Below are 21,427 nucleotides of genomic sequence, written 5' to 3' on the forward strand. Positions count from 1 at the left end.
GTTTAAACGACGCTGGACATCCTTGCGCTATACATGAGGACCTCCAGCGTCGCCGGAATCCCCATAGGAAAGCATTGAATAATGCTTTCCTATGGGGAGGTCTAATGTGCGCGCGGCCATTAAATCTCCCCCACCGTCTGATTCAGGTAAGTTACTGGAGGGGTTTTAACCAGCAACATGGGATGGGGTGTGGGAGGGAGAGGGGCAAAAACGGATATGTTTTCCTGGCACTAGAGAGTCCCTTTAAATGTATTTCTCTTTAATTTGGTTGATAGTATTCATTTATGATAACAGGCTTTCTCACCCACGCTTTATTGACATGATTATGAGTAAATATAATAGTGCGGATGCACATACGGATTTATTTAAAAGGACAGTATCTATTTGGTGTTTCAGGATAGCTGATCAGATGCTCCCACTTAACTCTTTAGTAAAGCGTATTGCCAAGGTGTTACTTGAGATCGACGTGCTTCCTCCATTCTGCTCTTCCTGTGGTTATGTGTGCCTGCTGCTTCTATTTACAGATACATAGCTAGATGTAGGCGAGCACATGATACACTGATGTTCGCTAAAAAATAAATAAATATGCAGCATCCACAAAACTGAATTCTAATAATTACATTACTTTCAAATCCATGTTTGCTTTTTGAAACTGGAGTTTGAAACAAAGCACTGGTATATGTACTGTGCTGGAAAATAAATAAAGATTCTAATAGAGTTTAATGATCAATTCCATGTAATTGCCTCTTGGTAGACTTTGGTACAAGTCAAGCAATCTGCATGTCTAATGTACACACTATATGACTGCACACACAGCATTCTCTGGAGGTGGAGCTCAGAACGGTTCAAAACACAGGTTATCAGGAAGGGAGAACTTTAACTCACCTCTAAGAAAGCGTTTCTCCTTGAGCTCATGTTTACAGTGCTTAGGGCGCTGAGTGTGTTTTTATTTTATCTCAACTCTTGGATGGAGAAACTGTCCCTGGTAAGTAAAGGACACTCCAGAAATGTTATTCTAAGTTTTACCCTGCTATATCATTATAAGACATAGAGATTGCAGAAATTCAAAGGCCGATAACATGCTCAGTGCTGAAGCCAGGTATGTGCCAGTATAATGATCTAGTGTTCACTGTGAACAGCAGATTGTGTAAGGCTAGATCAGTCAGGAAGATGGAATTATGAATAGCTACAAAGAACATTTTCTCACCTCTCTATTGCAATGTTAAAAAATGTAGCAAACTATTCCTTAATTTAGTATATTGGTCCAGGTTTGACATTTTGCATCCTCATAATTAATGTAAGATGAGTTCTGTAATGTAGGTAAATGCACAGCTTAATTAATATTTGCTTATATTAGTAGAAATTATACACACACACACCTTTTTTTTTTTTTGCAAGATCAACAATTTGAGTATACTATTAGTATTATTCTAATGTAATACACGAAAATGAGTTGAATGTACATTGTTACTCTAGGAATCCTTCTTAAAAGTGCTATATACATTGCAATAGGATATTGTCAGCTGCTGTAATGTTGAGTTCTGTTTTAGTAATACAGTTGGCTTGTATGATTCAAACTTTTTGTTGGCTGAACTTTTTTACAAATGTTTATTTTTTTCATTATCCTATGTATTTAACATTTAACTCATTGATACTGATGTATTTCCTTTTTTTTAATTTTTTTTTTCGAATTTCAGAAATCAATGTCAGGCTTATGAAGCGAAAGGATTGATAGCTAACTCAAGTTTCATTGACATATCTTGGAATATTTAAGTTGGTACCAAGATGCATCAATAACATGCATGGGACACTTGGACAACCAAAGCATGTCAGTAACTGGTGTCTGTGGAGTAGATTTAAAGTTTTGGCATCCATGTGCAATTCCTTGCCTGTAACAACTACATTCTGAAGCTGACGCCTTACAGGTGGCTACTTCCCCTGTTTTAAATCTCATCTTTCTACGTGATGGTTTCAGAGCGGGATGTTAGGCTCAGATTTTTGTGATGTCATCCTTGACCCCACCCTGCGAGGGCGACAGCTCGACACCCAGATTTTTTGTCGGTGCCCGAGATGATGAGACAGACTTTGTGGAATCAAACATGAATCTAGACGAGGTTGATTTCTATGAAGAAGAGGAAGATGAAGAAGAGGAAGAGACGGTAAGGGATTTGGTTTATTTAAAAATGTAACAGAGTTAACAAATTCTGAGGCTTTCTGTATGTCCATTAAAAAAGCAAAACGTTACAACCTGCAAGCAGTCGAGGATTAAACTTGCATGTGTGGTGGTAAGTTGTTTAACCCCCCTAAGGACGGAGGCAATTGTACACATTCAAATCAAATCAAAACCTGGGGAGAGCGCTCACACATATTATATATAATTTTGTTCAGGAAAAACAGGGCTTTCATTTCACATCAAATATTCATATATGAAACATAATTTTGAGAAATAAAGACATTTTGTGATTTTTCAAAGCTCTGCGTGACATGTTAAATGTGAATGTCCTAATGTTAACAGCAGGCCTTTCTGTCTTTTTAGAATGTCACTAACCAGTAATATTTTATGTATATAACTATATATGGGAAATATATATATAATTTCCCATATATAGTTATATACATACACACACACACACTCTCACTCTCTCTCCCTCCCTCCCTCTCTCTCTCTCCCTCCCTCTCTCCCCCTCTCTCCCCCTCTCTCTATCCCCCCCCTCTCTCTCTATCCCCCCCCTCTCTCTCTCTCTCTCTCTCTATCCCCCTCTCTCCCCAACTAATTGCATATTATAACGAAAAGAATCAGAATTTTCTTAGAATCCACTGGTGTACATAATGCATACTTTGCTCGTTGACCAACCTGTAAGTTGATATCGAGGTGATAAGAGTGAATGCATTCCTCATTTCTATTGCTGTTAACTGGTTACCTGCAGGAGATGCTGACCCCTCTGAACTCATGTCGTATCTCTTTATCTGGGTTAAAAGTTTGTGCTTTTTTGTTGTTTGACCTGATAAAGTGCTAATTGGCTTAACAGACATTTGACACTTTCCTTGCCCCATTTTGTTTTCTTGACACTTGCTGCCAATTTTATGTAATATAAACAGAAGTTCAATTTACAGAACAAATGTGATCTTGTGTGACCCCCATGCTGATGCATTCTTTGTCGCATTTATAGTTGGCTGCAACTCTTGACCAAACCCACCTGTGCTGGAGGAGAGGGCTATAGTGATTGCAGTCCCTAATGGTTTGGTGTGAGTGAGCGGGGAGTTCTCTCAGCACTTGATATGTTGCTTTAAAAAGCAGGTGCCAGATATGACATCATGTTTTGTACTTGCATCTATTATTTTTTACCAGCAAGAGGTCTAACTGTTCACTTAGACCATATCTCCAGGAAAAGAGAATTAAAAAGTAAAGTATTTCATGTATCTACACACTAGATTAAAAAACAAAAAACAGCTGGGTAAAGCAGAAATGTTGGACTCTGGCCTCTGGTTTACTATTCCTAAAGAAGGCAGGAAAACTGCTGACAAACATTCCAACCTAGGGATTTACTAGCGGGAGACTGCAGAACACAAGCTTACCTTGTCTTCAGAACTCTGCACTGTTGTTACCGCTTACCAGAGACCTTTTTTTTTTTTTGTTGCTTCAAAGATGTTACACGTTGTTACATCCAAGCTTGGCAGTAGGTGGTACTTCCCAGATAAGGCACCTTTATCTCTAAAGGTAATATGCAGTAATATGGGACAAGGAAAGTAGGTTATCATTTCCATGTAGTTGAAATGCTTCTTATTTTCTCCCAGTTAGGATAGGCTCTGGTGGTTTATGTGTAAAGAGCTATTTTGGGGCAAATTACTGAAAGTGGGACAATTGACAGGGAAGCCAAATTATTCTCACTGCTGACTGCTACAATTTAAAATTGTGTCCAAAAATTTCTCTTCATATTCAAGCGGTGATTGCTTCTGTGCATTAAAGGACCACTCTAGGCACCCAGACCACTTCAGCTCAATGAAGTGGTCTGGGTGCCAGGTCCATCTAGGATTAACCCTGCCTGCTGTAAAAATAGCAGTTTCAGAGAAACTGCTCTGTTTACTTTAGAGTTAATCCAGCCTCTAGTGGCTGTCTCATTGACAGCCGCTAGAGGCGCTTCCGCGCTTCTCACTGTGATTTTCACAGTGAGAAGACGCCAGCGCCTATAGGAAAGCATTGAGAATGCTTTGCTATGGACTGGCTGAATGCGCACGTCTCTTGCTGCGCAAGCACATTCAGCCGATTACATCAGAAGAGGGAGGAGAGTCCCCAGTGCCGTGAGTCCCCAGGTGAGTGTTTAACCCCCTTCTTCCCCCTTCAGCTTGGCGGGAGGGGGACCCTGAGGGTGGGGGCACCCTCAGGGCACTATAGTGCCAGGAAAACAAGTTTGTTTTCCTGACACTATGGTGGTCCTTTAAAATCATGAAACCTTGTTTAACCAGTGTTCAACAGCATGCAGATGAGCACTTGTCATATAACATGTTTATAGTATTATACTACATGACAATTGTATATGTTTTGAATTTTTCTTTCCAAAATAAGGAAAAAAAATTAGATAGATATAGATTGTGGTTTTCACAGCAGTTTAGGGAAGCGGCCCAAAGGAACAAGTAGATGGTACAAAAAAACTTTCATTTACCAAAGGAATTCAACAACCATCCATTGATTAGCTACCGTAGGAGAGCTAATCTTAGAGATCTCTTGGTTCACACTGACCAATATACCCACATAAAACTACAACAAACATATACCAACGTCGAATGCTTCAGATTAATGTAATTCGATGACCACAGGCAGAAAGTTTTCTCTCATGCAAGATCGGGGGAAGGAATACAAAATCAGATATCACATCACATGTACTACAACACATGTGCTATATCGCATCGTATGTCCATGTGGGCTTATGTACATCGAGAGATCCTCAAATGCTATGAGGATGAGGGGCCACAGGTCCTCTATATGTGCAGCACTGGCTACCAATGACCAGTTTTGTTTCCAGAGATGAACCACTCCGTATCCTCATTGATATTGACGCATACCTAATCAAGACGCAGTGTAATCACATGTAGGCTTATATAGTCATATATACATTTACATATACGTGTAGTTTCTTAGATTATTTGGTATGAGTTTAGCAGTAAAGCCGCAGAGGTATATTCTGATTTGCAGTTTTTGTAAATAATTAACCATGTTTTCTCTACGTATTTCACTTTTATCCCTATTTCTTTGGGGGCCTTTTTCTTTAGATTGTAAATCGTTCCTTGTGTGATAAATTTGCTGTGGTATGGGGTGTGACATTATCCTATTGATGGATATCTATCCTTTCAATGGCTTTTTAATGATGATATAAACACTTGGTGCACTGCAGCATTGTACATATATAATAAAGATTTTATTTATATATATATATATATATATATATGTATGTATGTATGTATGTATGTATGTATGTATGGAGAGAGAGAGAGAAAAGAGTAATCCAGGATGCACTCACAGGTCTTTAAAGGACCACTCTAGGCACCCAGACCACTTCAGCTTAATGAAGTGGTCTGGGTGCCAGGTCCAGCTAGGGTTAACCCATTTTTTTTATAAACATAGCAGTTTCAGAAAAACTGCTATGTTTATTAATGGGTTAAGCCTTCCCCCTAATCCTCTAGTGGCTGTCTCATTGACAGCCGCTAGAGGCGCTTGCGTGATTCTCACTGTGAAAATCACAGTGAGAGCACGCAAGCGTCCATAGGAAAGCATTGTAAATGTTTTCCTATGCGACCGTCTGAATGCGCGCACAGCTCTTGCCGCGTGTGCGCATTCAGCCGGCGGGGCGGAATGGAGGCGGAGAGGAGGAGGAGAGCTCCCCTCCCAGCGCTGGAAAAAGGTAAGTTTTAACCCTTTTCCCCTTTCCAGAGCCGGGCGGGAGTGGGACCCACTCTAGTGCCAGGAAAACGAGTATGCTTTCCTGGCACTAGAGTGGTCCTTTAAGGCTGGTGAAATGGTGCTTTATTAATAAGAAAAATACATACAGAAATCGATCGACGTTTCGACCCTGCCAGGTCTTTTTCAAGACCATTTTCATTATATGTGTTTATGTGTGTACAAATGATACCCAGCTCACTCTCTCATTAACTAAACAGCAATTGAATTCAAAGTTCACAGAATGTAATTTTTTTAAACACCTCACCTAGACAAAAATAATAGAGGTTTAGTTTCAGTATATGATCATACATTGTGTAAGTCTTACACAACGTCAACGTACCCCATTCTTGGCAAGTCTTATCCTTGCAACTTAATACCTGCTCTTATGAGACACACACAGACATACACACAGACATACACACTGACAGGCATACATACACACACACATACACTCACAAATTGACATCTTTATTTTCATTTATGTCCACCCAGCCTCCCCACCTTAGGATGGTGGTCCAGTGGGGATGCTCTCTAATCTTCCTGCAGCTCGCTCTCTTGCGCGCTCTCTGTTGTGATGCCGGGGCCGGATTGACGTCATATTCTGGCTCCCAGCATCATTAGACAGTGTGAGGGAGCAGAGTGGAGCTGCAGAAAGATTATTACTCCCTCGCGTGCTGCCTTAGCCATGCTGCGGGTGGGCACCTGGCCCCACCTCCAGTGCTCCCCACGGCTTGCCGCCTACAGTGCTACCCCGGGGCCGGTGGCTACAGTGCTCCCCATGGGATTTGTCAAGCCCTGCACTATGGTCTCCAAAACAACTTTAGCTTAATGAAGCTGTTTGGTGTATAGATATTGTAACTTAAATAGTCTTATAGCAACATTATTTCCATGGCATTGCCCCTATAAATTATTACTCTCCACAGAGGGATTTTACTATCCCCCCTTCTGTGTATTTCATCATATGTCGTTCTGGTGTTCACCTGCTGAAATCATTTATTTAGTTATTGGATTTGTTATATACCCTAATTTACCAACAAGTTAGTTGGGTGACAGTATCCCATTTCATATATATCGTTATTTTATATGTTTGTCAATTTTAATTATTTCTAGGGATAACTTGCACTCCCAGTGAAACATTGATTTTCTTTTTCTTTTCTCCTCTTTTTTTCTTTTTTCTTTTTGAAAATCAACTTTTTAGGGGTTATCCCCCATTTCTTTAGTGTTTCTCATTCTGTAATATTGGCTCGTTTTCTGTTTGTGTTTTTTTGCCACCGCTCATAAAATAATCCTGATTTGTTGGTCTACTTCTAGCCTCCCGAGCGCCAGATTGTGGTTGGAATCTGCTCCATGACCAAAAAGTCAAAATCTAAACCAATGACTCAGATTTTGGAGAGACTGTGCAAGTTTGAATACATCACTGTAGTAATTATGTCTGAAGATGTCATCCTCAATGAGCCTGTGGAGAACTGGCCCATTTGTGACTGCCTGATATCTTTCCATTCCAAAGGTAACAGTGCTTGCACACTAATTCACAATTCTTATCTATGTTCTTGACAGGTTCCGTATCCTTATTTAGAGTGGGTCGAAAGATAAAATCACTCTTAAATTATTAAAGGCTTCTTGCCTTTCAACGAGCTAAATGAAATGTAAATCCAATAGTGTGTACCTGGTAAAAGGTATTGCCCTAGTAGATACTCATTGTTAATAATTATATTCTCTCACCCTCACTCTCATTCTCTTCTTCTCCCATTGTATTTTGCTTTTTCTTTTCTTTTTTTCCTCCTTTTTCTCTTGCTCTCCCTCTTTCTGTTTCTTGTTTTCGATCTCTTCATTTCTTTTCTTTATTCATTTTTTGCCCTCTCTATTGTACATTCTCATGTTATTTGTTCTCCTAAGTTTTCTCTTCTGAACTTTTTATTTCTACTTTCAACGTTCTATTTCTGGTCCACAATTTCATTCCTGCTTCTCCTGCACCTTTTGTCTGTCTGTCTTTATTCCTTTATTGGTTCTTCCCTATAGATGTCTGTGCATATGAAATATATAAATATATTTGTGTATTTGCATATTTTTTTTTTCTCTACTGGCTAACTATTTCATAATCCAAATTCACAAATACAACTTGAATGTGGTGAATAGTTACATATGTCATTTTGTCTGCAATCAGATTACATAGATGCCTACAATGTGCTAGTTAGTGCGTGGTAAACAAACCTGTTAAACATTACAATGTAATAGAATGTTAACTGCATGGAACCAAGTTTCAAGGGGTCACTAACAGCACATCAGGATAATACTGATGAAGTCCAAGTGGCTTTGTGTTATGAGTTCACTGTGCTAGTACAGAAGGCTTGTTTTGTGTGTCTTGTTAACCTTGCACTGTACATTACCGTGAGTGACTTTTCAGTGTCATGGCTGAGTCCTTTTTAATATCAGTATGTTAGCATTTTAGTTCTTGCTGTTCAATCCTCATTAGGGTTCCCTTTGGACAAAGCTGTCGCTTACTCAAAGCTGCGCAATCCATTTCTTATCAATGACTTGAACATGCAGTACTTCATTCAGGACAGGTAAGAGATTTATTGCATCCTGACTTCCTCTTACAAGCATAACTAGGTTACATAGGTTTTTTTTTTTGCTCTCTCTATTCGTTGTTTACTAAATATCTCTTTCTATCTTTTCAGACCTCCATTGGTGGTAGACTTGCCAAGAGGCCATTTTTAAAATGTAGATTTAATTTTTTCCCCCTCAAATCATATAGATCAAAAGCATCCTTATGACCCAGTTCTTTGTTCCAGAAACACAGGAAATATTTAAAAATATGAAAATCCATGCATTTAAATAATCCATGTTTTGTGTGACAACAGTTATTACTTACAGGCTGGACATCCGCAGTATGTGTACCACACATTTCCTTTAAATAGCGATAAGGGTTAATCGGGAATTGTTACTGGAGTTATTGTCTAGCTGTCACAGTGCAGTTATTGTAGTAAGATACATTTCATAGGATGCAGAGTCACCTGAATGTTATCTGAATGGCTGACAGACCATTATGGACAAGACAGTTCATTATGGCTGCAGTGGGAAAGATTTGTCATTACCGAACTATACATTTGTGTCTTTTCAATGAATAATTTTTTTGCAGTTCTAGTATTGATTTATATTATGCTACCCTTGTATCTTTTTATAGGATCGAAGTCTACCGGATTCTACAGCAAGAAGGGATTGACCTTCCTCGTTATGCTGTGCTGAACAGAGATCCCGATAAGCCAGAAGGCAAGCTTTATAACTTTTATACCTTATAGTATAGTAATACACTCTGCACTTCAATTGATTTAGACAACACTACAATGCAGCTCACAATCTTACGAATGGGACATAAGAATAATTTGCTGTCATATGACAACATTGGGATTTGGCAACATTTTGAGTCTCAATAAATATCATTTTAAATTTATGAACAAGGATTTGTTTGTCTCTTTGTGTACAACTTTGTCAGATTCATTTCTGATTTATATATTAAGGTATTTGCTTTAAATAATTGTTGAGGTCACATAAATTCAGTTTCAAAAAAGAAACCTTATCGTTAATCCATAGAATGCAGTCTAGTGGAAGGGGAAGACCAGGTCGAAGTGAATGGAGAGATTTTCCCAAAACCCTTTGTAGAAAAGCCTGTCAGTGCTGAAGACCACAATGTTTATATCTATTACCCAACATCGGCTGGAGGAGGAAGTCAGAGGCTCTTTAGGAAGGTAACAAACTCTCTGAAAAGTAACAACACTTACATTGTCACATACTTTTGCATGCATCATGCCTTTGCATATTAATGCAGTATATTGTGTTTGGCTGTTATAGATAGGCAGTCGTAGCAGTGTTTACTCCCCAGAGAGCAGTGTTCGGAAGACAGGGTCCTACATTTATGAAGAGTTCATGCCAACTGATGGTACCGATGTTAAGGTACGAGGGCACAATGCAATTCCTTATCATCCGGTTACCAATATCTAAAATAGAAAAGTGGCAGAATTTAATGACGATAAACATGTCCTGTTTCACAGGTGTACACTGTTGGTCCAGATTATGCCCACGCAGAAGCACGTAAATCTCCTGCTCTGGATGGGAAGGTGGAACGTGACAGTGAAGGAAAGGAGATCCGTTACCCTGTTATGCTAACTGCCATGGAGAAGCTGGTTGCAAGAAAAGTCTGCCTGGCTTTTAAGGTAAGGACAGTAATATTATTACATGAGCTGAGTCTATCAGTCGTGTTTATGATTATTTGTACTGCTGAATTATTCAGGAAGCAGAATAAGTGTATATTACTTTGTGAATCTGTGAGGGAAATCCAGAAAACACTGTCAGAACACTGCTTTTCATTTCCTTTTCCATCAATTGCGGTTGCTGTAATCATCTTCCACAAAACTTGGACATAGGTTTTGGGTTGTGTCTCTCCCTTTTATCCCGGTTCAGCAGTTGTATCTCTCCTCTTTACCCCGTCTTACTTATCTCTTTCCTCCACCATACTTACTTGCGTCCTCCTTCCTGCGTCAGTTTACCATAAATGGCTAAACACTGTGGCTGGCGCTGGCTGGGATGCTGCTGGCTTTGTTCATCTCTTTGCCAGTACTCCGGTCCCACATGGGCTCTGTGTGTAGGGGGAAGGGATACAACAAACCAAACACTTAAGCTTGGCTGACCCCCTTACTGAATAAAACCGTACACTTAAATAAGAAAATCTGGGAATTGTCCCCAGATGGGACATGTGTCCTGTCAATAAAATCAGTGATGGTAGCTCTTTGTATTTCAGCTGCCATCTTAACAGTCAAACAGCAGTCTGACCATTGTGGGTATTGCAGTCCATAAAAGATGCTGTGCTGGAACTTAGCATTGACTGCCCTATATATATAGTGTGATGCAATACTTTGTTTAAGGAAAGAACGGTCACGTGTTTACCATCCTGTATTTCAGCAAACAGTTTGTGGATTTGATTTGCTGCGAGCCAACGGCCACTCATTTGTTTGTGATGTCAACGGTTTCAGTTTCGTGAAGAATTCGATGAAATATTATGACGACTGTGCCAAAATACTGGGGTATGTTAAGCTGCAATGATGCATGTTGGAAAGCACAAGCAAAAGGTGCACAGCATATCATCACTTTTTAAGCCGTTTTGTCCTTGTAATCTACAATTACCTATGCCCAACTGTTTGTTTACCACCAAAATTCCACATTCTATGTATTCATTAGTGAGCACAAGGTAGGTCCATTGGATAAAACCTCACCCTTCGTGTATTGGGCAGCTAATGAAAAAATATCCATGTTTTGCAAAGCTGCTAAGAATATTTTTTTTTTTTTTATATATATATTATGTTTACTTAACTTCTATATTTAACATGTGCATGTTTGGTTTGGTTTGAAATATAAAATTTAGAAATCCACATCACTGTATTTGCTTCTGTACTTGCGCTGAATGCCTCAATCTTGATCTCCTGTCTTTTATTGTTCTAAGATTTGTTTTTATAATAGAAGCCTTTGCCTATGTTAGTGATATATAATTCATAGTATGAATAAATTGAACCAGGAATGAGTGCTTGGAAAACACACAAAGAGACATGAATTGCTGAAACTGGAGATGTGTGCACATTACCACTATTCTTGAATGCCCTTATTAACATCGTTGGGAGATTATTCTGTGTATCTACTCCCTATATGTAAAGTAGTATTTTCTCACACTGCTAAATTGTCAGCTCTTCTAATTTTCTTATTTGACTCTGTCCAGGCTGGAATATTTGAGGGCATTATTAACGATTCCAGTCATTTCTTGTCAGTTATGTCCTTAAAAACTATATTTTCCTCTGAAAATAACATTTAAACATTTTTTTTCCGTGTTTTATGCCAGTTCATACTTAATTTTCCAGAAATTAGCCCATTCCTCCAGTGCTCCATTTTTTTATGGTCTAAACAACCTCTGGCACTCCAGGTTTTGAGGACTACATCTCCTTTAATGTTCTTTCAACTATAATACTGGCAAAGCATCAGGGGAAATTTAGTCCACAACCTATGGAGTGCAGAGGGTTGCCCACCCTGGTCTCGAATATGACCGCATCTTTGGGTCTCTTTGACAGCTTTAGATTATTTTACATTCTTTTGAGTGTGGCTGTTCAGAATCTCCATTTATAGTTCAAAAAAATCTCCATTTACAATGTTGTACTCTTATACAGTTCTGAAAGTATTAGAATTTAGATAGGCCCTTTCTTCCTATATTACTTTCACTCCTATTCCTATGTATTGCTATCTAGCAGGCTATTTCAGATCTCTATTCAACACCCTGTCCTTTTCCAAAAACCTGCATAATGAACAAGTTGTGTGGGGTCACCGTCTCAACATCTGCCATTGCCAAAGTAATAAAGGGCACGGGATAGAGTCCTGTGATTTCCACTCACATACCACAACTTCCTCTTTCCATTTTCTAAATTATACTGGTGTTTTCCTTTGCTTTGTCTTGCAATCAAGTCTTTTAACCATTCCCTCCCAAAAAATGGGCTTTCTGGTGTAAATGTTTTTTTTAGTATGGCAAAACACACAAAATGAAATTTAACCAACATATAGACATTTTTTAAAAATGTTATTTTTTTCTTGTTTTTATTAAGCTGTGTTTAGCAAAAAGTACCAATAAATAGGGTATTTTACAAATTGTATTCCATTTATTTTTGTCAAACCTTCTGTAGATGACAAAAATTGGATTTCTGGTTCTATGGCATTTCAGAATCTTTGCTTAAACATGGGATAACATATCTCTTAAATGTTTAATTCCCACTCTAATATTTCCCTACAAGGTTAACAAATTGCAATTATCTACACAGTGCCATATTCCTCAACGCTGTACAATAGGTAAAACAAGACAAACAATTCAAACCAACCACGTTTGACATGCAGAAACTGTAGGTAAAGAGTTATCACTAAATGTAAAATTCTAGTTTTATACTTTATTGGCTATTATCTGAAGGTCCTTCATTTGCTGAAACTGTGCCGAGTCACGGAAATCTGGAAGTAGCCACTGTGTACGTCCTAATAAATCCTCACCCAGCAGGAGTTTATGGTATATGTAGGTCTGCAGTCTCAAGTAAGTTCCTTCAAGAAATGATTTGAGAGAAATAATTCTGCAACATGACAGAATCTGCAGAGTTGTTTCTCTTGGATTCCTGATGATTGTAATTCACATTGTGTTCATTAAGATATATGAGGCCGTTCTATAGTCCCTTACAGAAAACCACCATGCAGGTTATTTAGCTGAGTTGTAAAGAAATGTCTTCCTGCTTGCACAAACTAGAGTTTGTTTTGCAAACTGTCCTTTTCTAAAAACAATGACAAATTACGTTATAATGGAACATTCTCTTTCTCTAACGATTTTTACATTCTTGATTTCTTTTAGAAATATAATAATGAGGGAGTTGGCACCGCAATTCCACATTCCTTGGTCAATCCCCACGGAAGCAGAGGATATTCCTATTGTACCAACCACTTCCGGCACCATGTAAGTACAGTCAGGGATATATTCCTGTTAATATTATGTCCTATAGATTCCATTTAGGATGACGTAATGACTGAGCAACTGAGGCCTGGTTGGCATTCCTGGTTACAAATTTTCCGTGTAGCTTTATGTGTGTAAATACAAAAGTCATGATGCTTGTCTAGATGTAAAGGCTGTTGTGTAGTGGTTTTTTGTAGTTTGGCTGTCCGCTTTCTATTGTAATACCTGTTTCGCAACTGTTCAGTATAATCGAAGCATGTGTTGAAACATCAATACAGCTGTATACTTGAAACAAAAATAAAATGCTGCTTTTCGCTAGTGTGAAAGCTTTAACGTGTTTAAAATGTAATAAAAGAAGCTATGAAATGCTGCACATACAGAGTTTAACCCCTCTGCTGCAGAAAGTGTCACTCCACCTCCAGCCTTGTCATTGGGGCATCATTAGTCAGCCCTGAACAAGAGTTGTAGACTTGCATGTGTCAGTTCTGTGCATGTTTGGCTGCCACCCATGTCCTCTGCTCAATACACCCTCTCGTCTGTTGTAGTCTGACTTATGCACATTTGCTTAAGTCAGACCACAACAGGCAAGAGGATGAATTGAAACATAAGCCCAAACAAATATTTTTGTGTTTCAATTAATATTATGGAAAAAATACCCTATGTTTATTCAAATTTAGAGTGTTCCTTTAATTATAAAGTAGTCTTTGTAATGTGTAAGCTGGAGACGTTGTGCATTTGCAGGACATGGTATTATTAAAACCTTGCTGTTTACTTTTCCCATTCATTAGGATGGAATTGCGATGTGTAATTGCAATAATTCGCCATGGTGATCGTACCCCAAAACAGAAGATGAAGATGGAGGTTCGGCATTCAAGGTGAGGACAAAATGTATAATCATTCATAAGGGAAATATCTCAATATTGTTTGTTAGGACTGCATTTTTACAAGTTAACTAGGATGTGTCGTGAAATGGGCTGTTTCGTTTTAATGAATTCTTCAATACATTTTAAGAATGATGAGCAATGTGACTTTGGCTGTCTTTGGTGATAAATCTATAATTTTATAATGATTTACTATTTATCCAGCTAAGCGGTTATTTAAACCAGATTTGTTCAGTTATCAGATATCTACATTTTGTTACTTTTTGCATCTTCTTGCTGTGATTATGGCAGGGAAAGGGTTATGGGAGCTGTGTTCCTTACAGATGTATGTGAGGTACCTGAATAATTGTAAAAGATGTGTAGCTTTGTAGCATCCTGAGGCTTTGGCTAGAGAATTGAATTATGTCTTGCTACTCTATATGCCTTGAAATAATTTTTACTCTGTTGATTCTGATTTCTATTGAGAACGCTGCTTTGGTATTTGTTTCTCTCTTTTTACATTTAGGTTTTTTGAGTTATTTGAGCATTATGACGGTTACAAAACAGGGAAATTAAAATTGAAGAGACCAGAACAGTTGCAGGTATGGCTCTTTTTTTGATGTTTTATATATTTTGAGTCTGAATAGTTTTTAACTTGTTAACTCCGCATTGACCGGAAGTTTGATGGGGAAGGTAAGTTAAGAATAGTATCAGGATTTACTTTTACATTCATTGAAGATGGATAATAATTTAAACAGTAAAGATGTTCCAGACACTGCCCTGTACAAAATAAAGCACAGAGCTACGATATCAGACTAAATAGACAGTTTGTTTTTGTTTGCCATAAAAATACATGCTTGCATTACAGTATGTGTACTGTAGAATTCCCACTTGCATTGTGAGTGTCATTTATTTTCCAAATTGCTGATATTGATTGGCTAATCTTGACTGGGCTAATCTTTGCTCAAAACTCTACGCCGTCAGTACTTTCCAGTGTGGATGGAATTGATATTGACAATGCAGAAACATATATCCTGCATTATCAATGTTTCTGAGGAGGTGGTGGTCTGTGGTTTGGATCAGCGTGTTCCTAAAGGGCTTGATATTATAGTGAGGGGATGCTGTCTGAGCATTCTGGGCAACAAACCTCTACAACCAGATGTATTAGTTTTGTTGCTTAGAGTGTCTCTGATGTATTCATTTACTGTACTCAGAATAAAACAATACGGATTCCATGAACACATCTACAAAAATGAGTTGCATGTTATCAACAGCTTCTTCTCATCCTCCGCAATATCGGTCTACAAGATATTGCTCTCTCCTTGTGCTCCTCCTACCTCTCCCAGCCCCCTTTCAGTGTTGGTGTCCCCCAAGGTTCAGTCCTTGGTCCCCTACTGTTCTCCATTTATACTGCCTCCCTTGGTAAACTCATTAGCTCCTTTGACTTCCAATATCATTTCTATGCGGATGACACGCAAATCTGTCCTCTCTTGATCTCTCCCCATCCCTCTTGACTAGTGTCTGTGACTGCCTCTCTGCTATTTCTAACTTCCTTAAACTAAACTTGACCAAAACTGAAATTCTAGTCTTTCCTCCCTCAAGTGTTGCTACTCCTGTGTCTGTCTCCCTCTAAGTCAACGGTGCTAACATCCGCTCTACCTCTAAGGATCACTGCCTACGTGTTCTCTTTGACTCCAACCTCTCCTTCATGCCTCATGTTCAGTCTATCGCAAAATCCTGCCGCTTCCATCTCAAAAACATTGCGCGCATCCGCCCCTACTTAACGCCAGATGCGACTAAGGTTCTGGTCCATTCTACTATCCTTTCTCGCCTTGACTACTGTAATCCGCTTCTCAGTGGTCTTACGTGCTCCTTACTTGCACCGTTACAGTTCATTATGAATGCGGCGGCGAGGCTCATGGATTTCCTGTTTCTGCTGCTCTTCTTTTAGAATCTTTAGAATTGTTCTTTATACATAACTCCCAGTGCACAATAATCCAATATTACCAGTGCTTTTTTTTTTTTTCTATGAACCAATCTTCCATCGTGATACTGTTTGTTCTAACTCTTAGTTGTAGGAACAAATTTAATATGTGGCTCAATGAGAGCAGTGCTCTGTTTGACTCACTACTATTTACCTGTGGTGTCCTTGTCACTATGTATCTAATATAATCCCCATCCCCAATAATAACAGGAGGTGCTGGATATAGCCCGACTGCTCCTTGCAGAACTTGGAACTCATAATGACTGTGAGATTGAGGAGAGAAAATCTAAACTGGAGCAGTTGAAAACTGTCCTGGAAATGTAAGTAAATGGCCCATGATCATTCAGAAAACAATATACAGTGTTTTATTAGATTTTAAAGAATGCTTAGGTGGCTTCCATGCTCTTGCCGCAACTGTGTTTTGTGTTTTATTTCTGCACAATAATGTTTACAATGTGTTATTGGACACCTGCCTCCATACATAGACTTCTTGCCTGATGCTGCTCTTCAAAGCAGTAATCAGGAAGTAGCTGATCAATTTCAGCTGCTCTGTCATATAAAAAATATTTGGGCGTAAACTCATAGCTTACACTTTTACCTGCATAGCGCTGCTTCCACCATACATTTACATAAGAGCACTGATCACAATAAAAATCGCTTAAAATTCTTGAAAATGGAAATGAAAGTAGGATAATGACATATATGTAATAATTTAAAAAAATAGCTTTGCGAACACTACTTATTGGGTTAATCTAAATATAAATATTAAGTGAGTATTATGTAGTGAGTTATGTGCTCCTTCTTGAGGTACAATAGCAAATTGCAGTATCAATGAATTAGTAGCAGGAAGATAAGTGTGTTCAGTATCTCAATGTAACACTAGCATGAATAGACAAGGAATGTCATGTAATTATTTTGCAGAGTGTATGGGCTCTTGTGACCTGGTACAATAATAAATATATATATATATAGATATATATATATATATATATAGAGAGAGAGAGAGAGATAAAATGTGTATCTTGTAATACTTTTTTTATTGGAAGCTTGGATTTTTTTAATGACAAGCTTTCGGGAGAAACTCCCTTTCTCAAGTCTGAAGCATTTCTGAGCAAGACGACACATAGAATTCAAAGGCCACTCTAAAATGTGCAGTTTTATCACACAGCACAATGCCACAGATGTTGCAAGTTTTGAGGGATTGGCATGCTGACTGCAGGAATGTCCACCAGAGCTAATGCCAGTGAATTGAATGTTGTGGCCAGCCTAAGGCACACCTATGCAATAATCATGCTGTCTAATCAGCATCTTTATATGACACACCTGTGAGGTGGATGGACTATTTCAGTGCTCACTAACACAAATTTATGAACAATATTTGAGAGAACTAGACATTTTGTGTACATTGAAAAAGTCTTAGATCTTTGAGCTCACGAAAAATGGGGGCAAAAACAAAAGTTTTGCATTTATAATTTTGTTCAGTGTGTGTGTATAAAATATAACATGTTAAAGCCAATAATAAGAAATGTTCAACATCAGACACGCTTTGATTTGTGACTTGAGACTTGTCCAAGACTAAACCAGTTTAGTTTTAGAAATGAATTTGCACGTGTTTGACAAGAGATAACTCACATCATTGGTAATTTCTCTCCATTCACCCCTTCTTTGCCCAGGTACGGACATTTCTCTGGAATTAATAGGAAAGTGCAACTGACATATTTGCCCCATGGGCACCCAAAACCATCCAGCGAGGATGAAGGTGAGGATGCACTTACCATTAACTGCATTGGAGGATCACCTCATTTGTACATATATGCTGGCTTTCTAAGCAATGTATCGTCACACCACCTTGCACTAATGTGCATTCACCTACATCATTAATACGAATAAAGCATTTGTTATTTATCTAGTATTGCAATTGTTATATTCCTTCTTTTAGTAGTTTTTGTTGGTGTTTACCAAAACAACTTATTGTGTTTAAATTGTGTTTAAATTCAACTGAATTAAAGTTAAAATTGCTTAGTTGGAAAAGTAGCAAAAATTTAAAGAGAAAACTATTTTAGCAGATGTGTCCAATTACATTGACTTGTCTGTACAGATGCTCGAAAGGATTCCCCGTCCTTATTGCTAGTCCTGAAATGGGGTGGGGAATTGACCCCAGCAGGGAGAGTCCAAGCAGAAGAGCTGGGTCGTGCTTTTCGTTGTATGTACCCAGGAGGGCAAGGTACGTTGTTTTATCATTTCCATTGCTCTGCTTCATAGCCTTCAGCCGTATCATGATTTTCAAGTTTCATTTACCCTTCTATATTTTGCTCAACTTTCATTTATTGTAGCTTAAATTTTCTACTAAATCTGTTTTACACTCTTTCAGCAGTCTTACATTGTTTTTCTACAGCCTGTGAGATTTTTACTAATCTTTTCACATTTGTTATTTCACTCCGTCTGCCCTTTCTTTGTTCTTATAGCAGTCTCGCTTGCAGTATGTGTTTATTTACTAATATGTAGATCATTAACCCTTCGTCTTTAGTGAACGGTCTCTTTTTCCAGGTGCCCTCTCTTTCTTTCTGTATGGTTTCTCTTTGCCCCCTCCTGATATATCATGATATTGTTGATCGTATTTGGCAATAAACAGCCTGCATCTCACCGTATTAAAGTCCTAATTGATAGTTTCATTCTTTGTTGTCATTTCTTTATTTTATCAATCCATTTTAGTGGATGGTAGAATCCCCGCTTTGGGCTGTAGCTCTCCCGACTTTGGTAAGACTTATGAATGCCCGTGTGCTCTGAATAGTTCCACTTGGGAAACTAGCTGTAGTTAAATTAAAACTAAAAATCGAGACCTCTTTATACTTAACAGTTCCCTCTAACTGGTTGCATAGTCAGGTTTTTTTTTTCTAAATAGGGGCATGGAGGAGGCCACTGGCGAGTTTTAGAGCATGCTCTGTGAAATATGCAACTCCTTTGGACCAATATGCACACACTGATATTATTCAAGAATTAAAGGGACACTCCAGGCACCTGGACAATGTTCAAGCATATTAGCGCTCTAAGAGAAACTAGGTTATTAAATTCCGATTTTAAATGCCTTTAACTAAGGCCGTAAAAATATATACCCCTATAAATGTTGGCAGCTGATACGTTTTTGCAAATAAATTCTGTGCTGTGTTAAATTCTGTTTCTCATCTAGTTTCCAAAATGTTCCAGTATAATGGGAGTTGCATGCACAGTAGTAATGACAGCTTGTGTTTAAGTAATTTTTAACCCAAATGTAACTAGCACCCTGGTCTCTGCGCAGCGCTTTTCTTAAGGCTTGAATGCTTAGCGCTACCCCCATATGTATTGGAGAGCGCTGCTTAGCTAAAAATGTTCTGCCACTTTTCTATTGCCACCAAAATACACAGCATCAAGGGTGAAAGCTTGCAAAGTGGAAACTTTATCTTTTCCTCCTCCCCCCCCCCCCCCCCCCCCTTTTACGAAATACATTACGAAAATGAAGAGGTTTTCTCCAGCTTGGAATGTCCCTTTAATAATAGAGTTAAACAATGTTTCTGAGCCATACATAGTCTTTGTGTTTGCATATGTTATTTCCAATGGTATTGTATATTTTAATATTCACATGTTTGTAATTTAAAGGGAATGTAACCACAAACTAAAAATGTATAATCTATTTCCAAAACCATATGAGCATCATTACTACAACTTGTCCCATGAGTGTTTTTGAATGGTATGACTTACCTGCAACTCCCAAATACTCCAGGTTTGGCATTTTCACTGTAATGACTGGAGCATATGTTAATAGCAATTCATTAGCTGGTGCTTCCAGGCCACAGTGAATTCAGATAGGTACAGCATTAATAGAGACAACTCACACTTTAGCTCTATCCAAGATAAGGGCTGGACCGTGGGTGCCTGGGTGAGTCAGGTGAGTTTTAACAAGGTTTAGTGGCTATGGTACTTAGAGTGCTTTTTTAAAGGATCACTACAGTGTCAGGAAAACAAAGCGGTTTATAGTGCCATGAGGGTGCCCCTTATAGTGCCCTGAGGGTGCCCCCTTCCGTGGCGCTGAAGGAGTTAAAACCCCTTCTGCCACTTTCCTTAATCCAGCGCCGGGCTCCCTCGGCGCTGGTGACCTCTCCTCCCTGTCCGACGTCAGCGGAGCCGAATGCGCATGCGCGGCAAGTGTCCATAGGAATGCATTTTGTCAATGCTTACCTATGGACGCTCTGTGCGATGGAGGCGAAATGTGCCTCCAGCGTCGCAGATGCGCCTCTAGTGGCTGTCCGGTAGACAGCCACTAGAGGCTGGATTAACCCTGCAATGTAAACATAGCAGTTTCTCTGAAACTGCTATGTTTGCATCTGAAGGATTAAAACCTGAGGGACCTGGCATCCAGACCACTTCATTGAGCTGAAGTGGTCTGGGTGACTATAGTGTCCCTTTAAATCTATAAGACAAGAGTATATATCCACTGCATTTAAGAGTAATGCCATTTGTGGCCACCCATCCTACAGGCAGGACCTATTTTACTTGTTTTGTCCTTTTTTCCTAGTCTTTCTTTTTATATTCTAGTATAAGGTATTATTTGTAAGCATTTTGTTATTTACCAACAATTCAGAACACAGGTTATGGGAAAGCACATGCATAGGAAAGTTGGACCTCCTTTTGAACAGTAACACCTAATGCCTCTACTTGTGGTGCTAGGAACAGGGGGCAAACTGTTGTGTTTAAGGGCTTCCATTTTTTTGTTCTGCGGGCTACCAAAAATCCCTTGACATATGTATGACTTTTTGGGGATTTATTAAGTATCTGAATTCTACACTGTCCTTCTTGTGACTTTTTATCTATTTATGTATTTATACCTCAAGTTGCCTAAATTTTTTATTGCGTTTTGGGTATTCATTAAGGAAATCTGTTAAATTCTGAGCCTTTCTTTCTCCTAGATTCAGAATTGGTCATAGTCAGGGAATGTTCAAATTTGCAGTTATAGTAATTAGTCAAATGCAAATGAACATTTAAACTTGACAAGTATGCGGCAAAAGATAAATCTGTTTTGTGAATGTTCCTTTTTACTATATAGGATGTTTAATACATGTTCCCTATAAACTCGGTGCACTATATCCCAGTGTAGCAAT

General features: G+C 38.7%; 1 protein-coding gene across 3 annotated transcripts in view; it reads left to right on the top strand.

Moving 5' to 3' along the window:
* The first annotated feature begins 905 nt into the window (after positions 1 to 905).
* The window catches only part of PPIP5K1 (diphosphoinositol pentakisphosphate kinase 1), a 93,874-nt gene continuing 73,352 nt past the window's right edge, over positions 906 to 21,427 (top strand). For 2 of the 3 annotated variants that reach the window (XM_063448959.1, XM_063448960.1), the window contains exons 1-10: positions 9,597 to 9,681; positions 9,785 to 9,886; positions 9,985 to 10,146; positions 10,892 to 11,013; positions 13,353 to 13,454; positions 14,240 to 14,326; positions 14,838 to 14,913; positions 16,506 to 16,615; positions 17,969 to 18,054; positions 18,394 to 18,519. In XM_063448959.1, the coding sequence (XP_063305029.1) occupies positions 9,860 to 9,886; positions 9,985 to 10,146; positions 10,892 to 11,013; positions 13,353 to 13,454; positions 14,240 to 14,326; positions 14,838 to 14,913; positions 16,506 to 16,615; positions 17,969 to 18,054; positions 18,394 to 18,519 (898 nt within the window). In that variant the 5' untranslated portion in view covers positions 9,597 to 9,681; positions 9,785 to 9,859. Of the gene's footprint in view, positions 986 to 1,697; positions 2,160 to 7,246; positions 7,443 to 8,408; positions 8,500 to 9,119; positions 9,206 to 9,526; positions 9,682 to 9,784; positions 9,887 to 9,984; positions 10,147 to 10,891; positions 11,014 to 13,352; positions 13,455 to 14,239; positions 14,327 to 14,837; positions 14,914 to 16,505; positions 16,616 to 17,968; positions 18,055 to 18,393; positions 18,520 to 21,427 lie in introns of those variants that run through there. The other variant, XM_063448961.1, reaches the window with a different exon arrangement.

This window comes from Pelobates fuscus, chromosome 3 (assembly GCF_036172605.1).
Source record: "Pelobates fuscus isolate aPelFus1 chromosome 3, aPelFus1.pri, whole genome shotgun sequence".
NCBI lineage: Eukaryota > Metazoa > Chordata > Amphibia > Anura > Pelobatidae > Pelobates > Pelobates fuscus.